This window comes from Lutjanus erythropterus, chromosome 13, assembly GCF_056507025.1.
Source record: "Lutjanus erythropterus isolate fLutEry1 chromosome 13, fLutEry1.hap2, whole genome shotgun sequence".
Lineage (NCBI taxonomy): Eukaryota > Metazoa > Chordata > Actinopteri > Lutjaniformes > Lutjanidae > Lutjanus > Lutjanus erythropterus.
The window spans coordinates 10,263,660-10,276,365 of NC_139329.1; the positions used below are offsets into that span (position 1 = coordinate 10,263,660).

Sequence of the window (12,706 nt, forward strand, 5' to 3'; positions counted from 1 at the left end):
CACGGTGTTTTCTCTATAGAGAGGACACCCTGACAGACACCAGCATGCAGGTAGCAGTCCCACTCACACACATGGTCTTAAAACAAAGCTGGAAATACACACAACTAATACTGTACTTGTGATGTTATCTAGAGAAAGCTTCTGGAGCTGATATTATGACAAGCTGACGCTGCATTACTCCCCTGTATTAACAGTTGAAGTTTTGACTAAAACAAAGTACCCATGTACATAGAAAATTAACTACAGTTGGAAAGCTTCCGGTCATCATTTATCATAGTAGTATTAAGGACATGTTGCAGGAGAAAAAACACAATAGCTCCCATTCAGTCTCAATCAATCTGACAAAACTGTTGTAAGTAATGGGAATATTTTTGAATTGAAATTAAAGGGCTCCTTTTTAATATAAATGTCAAATTTACTTGTTTAATTTGTTTATTTCAGTTTTAGTACTAACAATAAACCTGAGCTGCATGTGTAAGGGTCACATACAGGAATGCTTTTAGATGTTTAATTGCAGAATGTGTACAAGGTTTCCTCTGTAATTTTATTACAACTGTGATAGTTTTTTGAGTCTCATTTTCAGGTCATTAAATACTGATGTTTCGGGTTGGTGAAGCGTCCTGAAAACAGCACAGCAAAATAATAAGAAAAATAGGAAACACAGGCAGAGGGCAGCATCTCTGCAGATACAGACACCACCACACACTTCTAGTGGGTCATAAGTGATGACTGAGAGGGATTATGTCTTTACATTTTTTTTTTAAACCTATGCACAGTCATTCATTCTATCACTGTGTTCTGTATGAACAGGGGACCAAGACCAAGGTGGTCAGTTATAGGTGTTTTTTTCTTCTTCTTTTAAACAGATTAGATCTATGACTTAGCTTAATGCTTTACCTTCCTCCAGTCTTTAAAGAAGTTCTCTCGGAACACCTTCTTGGTGGTGTACTCATGGTCCAACATCTGGGCAAAGAACAATGCCACCTCCTCAGCTGCAATGCTCAGTTTTACCGCCTTACCTGCACACAAAGAAAACACAAGCATGCCATTTTTATTCAACAAACAAAACTCCTCACGCCTTTGGAAGCTCAGATCAAAATCAAACATGCTGTAACACCCACCTCAGCTTCTCTAGAGTCCTGTCAAACTAATTCATGAATTTAGACAAGTACACTCAAAGACAAGGACAAAGATCTACATTCAGCCCCACAACTAAGACTGAGCAACAAACAAGCACATGCAAGTGCAGAAATTAACAGATCAAATCAACTCTCTCTTGGACACTGCAGCGGCTAGACTGCTAAACAAAATGAAAACAATTACAGTCATCAATCAGTGTTTGACCTCATACACCTTTGGCGTCCTAAATATCCAATGGAACGTGCGTGTCTTGTGTTTGTGTGTGCCTCTACACTGACAAGACCTCTTTTGTTTCGCACGCAACTTTGTTCACTGTTCCACTAAATCTGAGCTTACATTTTGACGTTTTAATTTCTAAGATCAAGAAAATTTTAAAGTTATTCCAACCCGCTTTTAAAGCATCTCTCAGAGTTTCTTTTGATGTTACAATATAATTTGCCTGTCTCATTTTCAAATGTGTACAAAAGGGCAGAGGTCTTGTGACTGTGAAGGAAAAGCCATGCAAGTTAATACTCTGAACTTTTTCTTCAACTTCAAAGAGGCTAAATGTTGCCTCGATGCTTTTTTATGCTCAACTGGCTTCTGATGACTCCTCTTCTACACAACTAAGCCAGCAATCATATAGAGGGGCGTGACACGATAGTCATTAAAGCCTGAAGAAATCTGGCTTAAACAGTAAAAATGCATTTATGATATCAAAGTTAAGTGTCTCATTAAACATCCACAAAATTCTGTGTGAAAAACATTCATAACTATAGAAAACCCAGTTCAACAAACAGCACATTTTGCTGTTTCCCAAGATTGTGTGCACAAGGCAGATCATGTTTTGATTGACAACCTAAAAAAAAAAAGATCACCTGACAACATCAATGTCAATTTAAGAGTAAGCTATATTTAGAATATTTAATATTTTCACTGCTTTACTTTGTCATCAGACAGCATTTTCCAACAGGGAACTGAAGCCACCATCTAAGGAGTCCTGGTGGTTTTGAAGAGAGCATAGATGGCGGCTTCAGTCCTCTGTCGGAAAGGGCTGTCTGACGGCAAAGGAAGGCAGTGGAAATGTTCTAAAGACAGAGTACACTGAAACTGATTGATTTCAGAAAGATAAAATGACTTTTTTGAATTTTATGTCAAGGGAGTCTGGAGTGAAAACAGCTTCAGCTCCTCATTGTCAAGTTGGCTCAGACTCAGATAAAACGGGAGCAAAGAGAATTTGTTTCACCCGCTTGAGTGAGACAACTGACATTCACTTTTTATGACAGGATCATGGAATTAATTGCATAATTTTCAGAATAAATGTCCAAACATAATCACACCCAATTCCAACCAAATATCAGGAAAGTGTGCAAAAACTTAAATGACAATATACTGAATTTCAATTAAAACTAATTCTTAATACTTGTTAGATGCTGCAAGAAACAAAATTACAGTGAGGCTACTGTGGATTTGAGTTCATAGTAGGGCCGTCAAAGTTAACATGTTAATAATGCGCTAACACAAATTCATTTTAACGCCACTAATTTTTTTGATGCGCAATTAATGCACGTTCTGTTACATTGACCTGACCCGTAGTTTCAATCAGCAGCTGGAAAGAGATCAGGTTGCAGTCGCAAAGGCGCGAGCTTCTGTCAATGAAAACAGGCTTGTTTGTTTAGGCAACTGATCAATGCAAAGAAACAGAAGTATATGAGGAGGGAGATGAGCGAGTGCTGATCGAGCTGCAGCTCAACCTGAAACCAGGTAAAAGTAAAAATAAGGCTGACCCACAGCAGAGAGAGAGAGAGAGAAAGCGTGTGAATATGGACAGATGTGTCAATTTGATATAAAAACTTTTCATGATCATGAACCATAATGTTATCGTACACTTCTGTTGTGCGCAATTTTTTACTTCAAGTCCGATTTGTGTACTTTTAAATACTTAATTACTTCATGCTGATTGATCACAACAGCGAGGGAGGAAAGATGAGCTGCAGAGAGGAGGGAGGGGGAGCGAGTGTGTTAAGTGCCAACCGATAAAAAAACTTGATTGATCATAAATCCTGATATTATTGTACAGTCCTGTGGTTTAAACTATAGATTTAAATATCTGTCTCTGTAAAGACAGACGCTCGTCTCCTCCACAAAACGGTCTAAAACATCCTCACTGATGTAAACTGTCAGAGTGACACTGATGTGAATGATCCTGCTGCTCTAATAAAAAACATGACCGTTTCATCATTACATAGACTGAGCTGAATAAAGGTGAGGATTTTCTCCTCCGAGAACAATAACTTATTAAAGAAATGAACTATTAATAACAATAATAATACTAACTAAATAAATGCATATAAATAGTAACCTTTTCCTAAAATACTGCTGGTTCTGTGGTGTTTGAATATTAAATCTGAAGCTTGCAGTTCCATAGAAGCCACAATTGACTTTTCTATTGAAGTTCTCAGTGCGTTTTGACCATAATCTTAAATTGAGCAGGTCAATATGCTCATCTGTGCCTGATGGACTTGGGTTTATAATATTATTATATGAGCATATAATAATATGCCGAATGCAGTGCCTTTGAGGCTTTCTGGACAGTATCTGTAATTGTTTTTGGTTTATATCCCTTTAAAGGTACATTTTGAACAAATAAAAAATGTGCAATTAATTTGCAATTACTGGCAATTCACTACAAACACTCATACGATTAAATATTTTAATCGATTGACAGCACTAGTTTATAGTAGTTTAAATCTGTCTTTCCTGTAAGAAATTCATCGTGTTGTAATCGAGTTAGAGATAAATAAAAAAAATCTTTCATATTATTAAGATTATATATTTAAATTATTGACTCGTTATATTTTTATTTTTGGTATCACTACCTGACACCCCATTTTATTCTTTATTCTGATCTTAAATTACACTTATGAGTATTTTAGTATTTGGTTGGTTTCAAAGTTTAATGAATTTTGAATAATTTGAATAATTTTGTAAAGCACGAGTTAACACCTATTTTAAACAAAGACAAAGAATCTCAGAAAGCCATCAAATGTTAGTGCATAGTGTTTGAAATTGCTGAATTCACTCTGAATGGTCTCAAGAGGACCTGTGATGTGCCAAGATTATTTAAAATTACTGTCACGAGTGAAAATATGTGGAGTGCGACAAAAACAACACTGGCATTTTCCACTTCTGTGCTAAACTGACCGGCATAGTAGAAGTGAACGTTGTCTGGCAGAGGCTGGTACTCGGGAGGGAAGTATGGTCCATTGTGTTCGAGGAACTTCCATTTCACCCCGTCTTCATACTTCTCTTCCTCCCACCTGACGGAAAGCAAGATGATGAAAAAATTAGGATGTACTTGAGAGAGTGAAAATTGCTGCTTTCCACTTTCACCATGTAGTTTGTGCTTGATTGTGGATTTTGTGTGTGTGTGTGTGTGTGTGTGTGTGTGTGGTGGAGGTCTGGTCCAGGTCAATGTGCAATGAAAAGAGCAGCATTTCCCAACCATCTCCAGCGATTCTGCTCCTCCTCCTCCTTCTTTTTGATCTTCAGCTGTCGTGCCTCCTCGATCTCCTCCTTTGTCTTCTTAGGTTTTTTGGAGACAGGATATTCTCCTTCCTCTTTTTTCACTGTCTGTGCAGAGAAAAACAGTGAAGGTGTGAATTCAAACACTCCCATCCTGAACAGCATCTGCAGCAAACTTCATATTGCACAAACATTACTGATGGGAGACAGATTATTTTGGAAAGGCTGGTGTTTACCTTTTCTGTTCTTTTCTTTGACTTCTTGTTCTGAGGTTCCTTGTCACTTTCTTCTTCCTGGCCTCGACGCTTATTTTTTTTCTTTGAGCTGCAGGTAACCACAGGACAGACAGAATACTAATAGCTTACACAATATTGAAGAACATGAATGGTGGAACCTTATTAACTATAAAATATAAATGTTCATACACAAATATCCAGATGGGTTTCAGATGCCAAAATAACTTTATGAATCATACTCTGATACAAAGAAAATCCTACATGTGAAGAATGCTTTTATTTAGACCTGGTAAGACTTACGAAGGTGTAGCAGGGGAATATAAAGGATTTTCCATCGGCTCATCTTTAATTCTTTTCCTTTTTAACCCTTTCTTTTTTGCAGTAAAATCTTCATCCATTGGCTCCTGTTTCACTGACTCACTAAATCACAAGAAGCAGAGAGGATTGTCACTGTCCACACACAATTCAGAGTCTCATGTAGTAACAGTTCTTTTCATATTTCTAAGCACACATCATATTGCAGTTGCACAGCAAAATAATAGTCTTAAACTCCAGTTTACCAGGGTAAATCAATTTTTCAAAACAAATTTTAAGATCTTAATAACTATTCTGCTTTTTTTGTCTTACAAATATGACTTGAGCTGTTGATTTTGAATTAGCACCCACTTAACAAGATAATATCAAGGCAGAATAAAAGCTTAATGGTGTTTTTCACTGCTTTCTGACTCACTGCTGGCTACAGTATTTGGACAAAATTACCCTCCATGCGGAATAGAAAAAAAAAATGTCCCAATGATGACACACTGACCATAAGAAATCACATATAATCATGGTAATTAAGCAACATTATGGAAACACTAATGATAATGACATAATTACAGCAATTAGAAATAAAAAAAAAATAATTGCACAACTGCAAGCTTGGATTTCCCAGCAGAGTGAGGAATTGGTGGGTAGGGAAATTAAGGAATCAACAAATTAGAGTCATCACTGCTAATAAATAACAGTGTTCTCCTTTCCTTCATGTAACATTTGCTTAAGGGAGAAATAGGGAAAATGTAAAGTGCTGTAATTGTCAAAATGGCTTACTGAATCACAAGTCACTATGGTTACAACTACCTGGTTCATGTTGTATGAGCCTGATGCACTCTCTGTAATTCTACAGTATGACCCCTGACAGCTTCTGATTGAGAGTAATGAGCCCTCTCTCAGGTTCTCTGGTCTCCGATTCCATTTGGTCTTTGCTGCAAAAGCTGCGTGTGCTGTGCAAGTTCAGATGTAAAACAAATGATGGCACATTTTGTTTTTGCCTTTAGAGAAAATACATTTTCACCTCAATAAATAAAACAAATAAAAATCTTAGCTTTTTTCTTAAAATACGATAAAAAAACAGTTCAATATTGTTGCATTGTAAAGGACACAGTAGGAAAAGCAGGGGTATGAATAATAAAATAAGAGATGGCTGACTTCCATTTAGCTGCTTTAGTTTCAGTGTCCCGATAGTGTGTATGCTGGCTCACTGTCAGACCTCATGCCGCACTCATTTATACATCACAAAGTGCACGCTACTAGAAAATAAAACAAGGTGAGTGTTTGGGGGTCACCTTTTTAATGTCAGCACTGACCTTTATGCACTACAATTTTTTATACTGTCATTTAATTTTTTTTTTTTTTTTTTTCATTTTGATCTTAACCTCAATTAGCAATACACATGCCTAACCCTTTTGCCATGCAGTTCTTTATTCCTTCCAGCAACTGCTCACAGGACAACTGGCACTGTTCACAAGTGCATGACAGCATAATCAATGACTACAGCCCAAGTTACATTTAAATTACACAAATGACCACTCATACTTTCAGTGCTTACTGTAACCTGAATGACATTCTTCATGAAGACTTCACACTGCCAAAAATGCCCATAATGTACAAGAGAATATGGACCAAATATAAAAACACTGACTAAAGGAGATCAAACAGGCTCCCTTCATATAAGGTCTTGTGCCTCAGCTCCCATCAGGGATAAAGGGATTTTTCATTAGACACGTAAATGCAAAAACCCTGCTCCCTGCCCACAGGTGTCACAATCACATTCATACTGAAACATTGCTCTCAACCTTCGTAGTAGGCAGAAAAATACTTGTATGTAAGCTCTCTTTATATTCACCACAAATTACTTTACATTACCTTTATTTGTGTGACACTTTCAACCAAAGTGACTTACAATGAGTGCATTTAACCACATTCAAGTGGACACAATGCAAAACTTGCAAGAATTCTGCATGTACATCAACTTTAAACATGCTGGATTTCTTCAAGTGCTATATTTGAAAGCAGATAAGAGATTAAATTAGATAAAAATAAGATTTTTGGGGGTCAAGGTGCAGTCTGAACATGCGAGTTTCTGCTGGCCTGATGTCAATGGGGAGCTCTTTCCACCACTGAGGAGATTAATATGAGAAGCCTTTATCTAACCTAATCCTGGTTCTCTTTTTAGTTTACTTTGCAAAGTGTGTGCTGTGGCCAAACTGTTCAGATCAACTGCTTTATGTGGACAAAGAGAAAAAAAAAAAAAGAGTGTGTGGAAATGGTTGTGTTTCTTTGGCATAGTGCACCGCTGAGCAAAATCCATAAAAAGCTATACAAAGCAGAGTGGGTCACTGCGTCCATTGACATTTACAGTCTGTGGTTCTAATAGCCTTATGTTTCTTCCCTAACTCTGGTATGGGGCCTTAACTTTCCTCCCTACATGAAACTCACTCAACTAGCACAGTTACCACCTGAGCCCATCTGGAATAAAAAAAAAACCTTAAAGGAAACATTAAAAGGCAGAATTTAGCTAAACAGTTTTTCCAACTGACATCCCCTTTGAAATGTCACTTGTCGTATTGGGTTGGACTAAGTCCACGTCTGGGAAACAATCCATTAACAACGCAGTAGAAACACTGCTGTGAGACAGATTCGACGCAGCAGGCCTTCGGCCAAAGTCTGCCATCCCGGCAGCACCCTGCTGAGCATCCAACTACTCAAACCATGCATTCTCATTTATTACTTTCATGACAAGCCACAGATATTTGTCTTCAGTGCAGAGTAAAATTAATTTGCTGTGAGACAGCTTAACACATTGTATAAAACGGAAATGGCTTCTGTCCAGGGCCCTTGAACATCAAAACACAAGAATTCATTTCCATCACCTCAGGAGGGACAAGGGCGGGGGAAAAAGAAGAGAGATAAGATTTCAGGCACACTCGCTCCATAATAACTTGTCAGCTTATTATCATGGCCTTTAATAAAGACACAGTCTACATTATGACTTCATCCCTACCTGGGACTGTCAGCTGACCCCAGGGGCTCCGTCTTAGGTGTCTTGACCTGAGGGGAGGATATGCATTAAGCTCAACACAGCATAACTGCAATGCAAGAACATGCGTTACATAACTGTGTTCATATTCAAACTGAAATGATACTTCCCGGATCTGTGAGGGTCCACGTAGAGGTGGGAATCTTTGCCAATTTTATGAATTGATTCTATTCTAATTCTTTGGTGCCTGATTAGATTCAGAATGCATTCTTGATTCAATGAATGGGAAAGGGGCATCATTTCCAATATTCTGCTCCAGTATTCTGTGTGCCAAACCATTTACTGGTATCCTTATTCCACTTCAATACAATATGAAACATAAGTGGCAGTTAAGATGGATGGTCCACAGCCTTTTTATTTATAAAAGTAAACTGCACCAATTTATAGTTTAAGTGAATTAATTTTAAAGCATCTAACAGCCTCTTACTGGTTGTAAGAAAATACCAAAATGAAGGAGTGATGACTAAAACCATTGCTGTCCAGGATGCAGAGCAGGTGCAGAAACACTGAGCTTAGAGTTACTTTCTTCACCACAGAGTTGGTTTAAGTTGTTTAATACTGCTGTGTGTTTTGGTCAGCCTGTCTGGTTTGTTACTGCTTATCGCTGCTCCTCTCTAATAACATTAATGTCTGTGTGATGGCATATAATGTATTCTCAATATACTTAATATTCATCTTGCAAAAGGGACTGAATTAGACATTAAATTAAAACATGCTTGGAACTGCTGCCTTGATGATGATGGTAGTCTATGACTGCCCCGGTGCTGCACTGCCTTCATAGCTGAGTTCCAGCTCTTTTGTTCCATCAACATCACATTATAAACATTTGGAATATCAATATTTGACTTTTGTGAGTAGATGCAGAATCTTCCAGCCCCACATTGCAATACATCCAAGACTCGATTTTTCCTCCACCCCTACATCCATGTGATTTAAAATCTCGTCATCAAAAGGTGTATGAGCAGGCTTTGCGGGGATATCCACATATCTCCAATTAGTTGTGACCATGCAGACCATGCACAAGACCACTACACAACAACAAGCTATGGAATACTGTCTGCATGTGTGGAGTGTGTCCTCCAAACGGACTCCAGAAAGTAGAACTGCCAGAACTACCACACATCTGTAGCGTCTGCAGCAGTCTGTATACAGCCATTTGGAAGTATATTCACTTCTATAGAAAACATATGTATGCATGAAGTCTTAAAACATTCATAAAACCACACAAGGTCATGTCATATCCCTCAGGGCTCCTGGTGAGCACATGTTCACACAGCTGTTGCATATCATATTTCAACTCTTGAAACATGTAAACATGTGATGCCAAATCCTTGGTCTGAGGCTCTGACATAGGGGGGTGGGGAGGTACGATAATAACTTCAAGTGGTCTGGGTATTGTTATGCATACATGTAAATATACCTTCACTGTTGTAGAAATTAAATAGCATGGAGATAAGCTACTAGGACATGCAGTTGGTACACACTGTAGTTGGCACCGTCAGAGTCTGAGGTCACTGAGTAACAAGAGCTGGTATTTTAACCCTAGTATTTGACGTACTAACTCCAAACGGGGAAAGAGTTATGGACGGACTCATATGACCATCACCCCCCCACCCCCTGATCAGGAGGATACTGGATTTCCATTGAGATGATCTAAATTGGGATCAGACTAAATAAGTATGCACAGGGAGAGAGATGAAAATTAGTGATTTACCTTCTTATGAGACTTTTCATCATCAGTTTTCTTTCCATTATGAGTTTTCTTTCCATCATCTGTTTTCTCTGTAGATTTAGATGACTTTGCACTGCTCATCAGGATGTCAAGATGGGAAAGGAATGAAAATGAGAGGAAAAGAAGAGGCTTGTTAGTGATGCAGCATTTGCGACACATGAGTGGTTAAGAGAAATATTGTAGAACTGTGAGGAGAAAGCTTCTTTCCCTTTTACTGTGTCATGACTGAATAGGCCTCTAAGAGACTGTTCGATCTGCACTTTGTAAGTGCAGGCTTAAAGCGAGACCATGTTAAGTTGATGTTAGATTCATGTCTTTGCCTGGTTAGATCTTTCTAGTCAGACGACGCTACAAAATGCCACCAATCAGACAAGCAATGTCTCAGAGGATCCTGCTACAGCTCTGAACATGTTTCTTTTTAGTCTGACCTTTTCACCCTTCAGGGCTGGAAGTAACATGAAATTGAGGTGCAATTATTCCCCAGCTATGTTAATTTTTCTATTCAGAATTCACTATTTGGGACATCAAACTAAGGCAGTACAACATTTAAAGCAGGAAGCCCTTTCATGCCCAAGAAAATTGGTTCCCTGAGTCTGGTAGTTGATGAGGATAAGTTGATCCTTAATCAGTAATTCAGTCAGCGTGCCATGAAATAACATGAGGCTAGCTGTCACAGAAAGCTGCCTGCTCCACTGCCAGTAGCGCTTACAGGTGTCTATTCATCTCCCTGCTCTCATCAATTACACAAGCCAATGACAGATCACTCCACATTCATTTGTCTGCTCACATATGCATGGTAATAAACGCATCAGATATCAAGGTAAATTAATTTATTCATATGAAGACGGAGTACCCACTGTACTCAGTGAAATGAATGCATGCACTCAATGCCATCAGCCCCCTCGACAGCTCAGCCAACCTAGCATTCTTTCTCAGTAACACTTTCTTTGTCTGTCCTTTAGTAGCACACACATACTACCATATGGCTCTCAGTCTCATCTAATTTATCATCATTCCAAGTATTAATTTTTGATCCAACTTAATTTGTCTCCGCATTTCAGTGACATGAAAGGCAATGCTATTTACAGGATCCACGCAAAAACCAGCTTTGATGTGTGGCCTGTGCTGATGCCGAGCAGATGTTGGATGTGCTGCAGTCAGGTCATATGCATATATTACTAGCGAGCTCCTCTAACTTGTCAACAGGCAGTCATACTGGTAACTTATTTGATAATGGTGCTTGTCTTGCTCTTGATGGAATCATGATTAAGTGCTAGCTAAACTGGACCTGTCAGCAAATAATTTTTTCAATCCATCTTAACTTTCTCACAGACATAGCCCACCTGATCTTGACCATGTCTCCGGCACCAGCGCTTTCACTCTCACTCAGCTTTTTCAGCTTCGTTGCTTTGTGCTTGGCCTTCCCGTCTCCTTTAGCATCCTTCCCCTTCTCCCTTCCCATCTCTCACATGCAACGCAATGTCTGTTGAGCACAGTCAACATTAAATGGTTGAAAGCAAATACATTTCCAAGTGAAAAGAAAAAAAGTTCTGGTTCACAAATCAAATTATAACCGCCCTGGTGAGCTTTGGCTTTTCCAAATTAGCCAATTAGCTAGTTAGGCTAGCTACCGAATGTTAGACAACACCAGCAGAAAAACTAACTTTAACATTGGTTAGCTAACAGGAAATATATCTTACTCTGCGTTGGCTAATGGAAACCGATGGTATTACAAACTCGCTCACCACTTGCAATGTCGACAAGTAGGCTACCGGACTATATTTGTTGAAATATACAAAGTTTTTAGGCGGTTAAATTAACGGACGTGGACACACCGACCGATTTTGGCTAGTACAGAGCTGAGCAGGCGCCGATTCCAGCTGGGCTTTGATTGGCTGACGAAGTTCCGTGAGTTGCCAGGTTGGGTGGCGCTATATTGCATTTAAGAGGTGTCAAAATAATGGCGAAAATTATTTCCCGACAGGGAACATTCACCTGAACGCCCCTCAAGTCGGATCATCAATTCGGAAAGTCGGATAAAAATAAATTGTTATTGAAGTTGCTGAGTCGTCTTCTGATTATATACATGTATATATGTAGAAATATAGTGAGCAAGAGTAAATGTTTAGTTGATAACTTTTTATGAATTCATAATAAATAATATTTTGATCACATGCAATTTGTAATAACCATCAGTTGGTGTCCAGATAGAGTGAAAAATGGACGTGTTTGCGACATAGTACCTGAAATGATGAGGTGCAGCTGAACTTTTTTGTACATATTGGATTATTTTATGTATTGGTGTGGCAGTGGTGTGGTGACAGGGATGGACAAATTTGGGAAACTTTGTGTCATCATTTAGTTTGCCTTCCACTGTGCAGTATTACTGTCTGGAGAGTAGAAGGTATGAACTTATGTACATGAGCGATAAAAATACTGTCGGAAGTAAAGATTGAAAAGCTAATGATGGAGTAAGAAATTGTCACAGTTATTATTTAGTTTATTTGGAGAGGGAAAGTGCAAATGAAAAAATACACATGGCAAATACACATGGCAAAATTAGCGAAAAGGCTGTTTTGCACCTGTTTTCCCTGGCCAAGGTCTTAAAAGGCTTCCTAAAATACAGAAAAGCTAAGGCAAACAGGGCACCCAGTTTAAAGATAGGTAAAGGACACAGTCACTGGAGGTGCAAGTGTCGACGGATTATTGAAAAGTGAAGTATAAAACAATGATATT

At 38.6% G+C, this 12,706-nt stretch overlaps 1 protein-coding gene across 1 annotated transcript in view; it reads right to left on the reverse strand.

Annotated features, from left to right (window-relative positions):
• LOC146316168 (DNA topoisomerase I, mitochondrial) overlaps positions 1 to 11,846 on the reverse strand; it is a 32,782-nt gene extending 20,936 nt beyond the window's left edge. The window contains exons 1-9 of the mRNA XM_084734190.1: positions 11,716 to 11,846; positions 11,314 to 11,453; positions 9,953 to 10,043; positions 8,203 to 8,249; positions 5,181 to 5,300; positions 4,881 to 4,968; positions 4,625 to 4,752; positions 4,324 to 4,439; positions 898 to 1,019 (exon numbers count right to left, since the gene is read on the reverse strand). Of these exons, the coding sequence (XP_084590316.1) occupies positions 898 to 1,019; positions 4,324 to 4,439; positions 4,625 to 4,752; positions 4,881 to 4,968; positions 5,181 to 5,300; positions 8,203 to 8,249; positions 9,953 to 10,043; positions 11,314 to 11,432 (831 nt within the window). The 5' untranslated portion in view covers positions 11,433 to 11,453; positions 11,716 to 11,846. The remainder of the gene's footprint in view (positions 1 to 897; positions 1,020 to 4,323; positions 4,440 to 4,624; positions 4,753 to 4,880; positions 4,969 to 5,180; positions 5,301 to 8,202; positions 8,250 to 9,952; positions 10,044 to 11,313; positions 11,454 to 11,715) is intronic.
• Between the last annotated feature and the right edge of the window lie 860 nt (positions 11,847 to 12,706).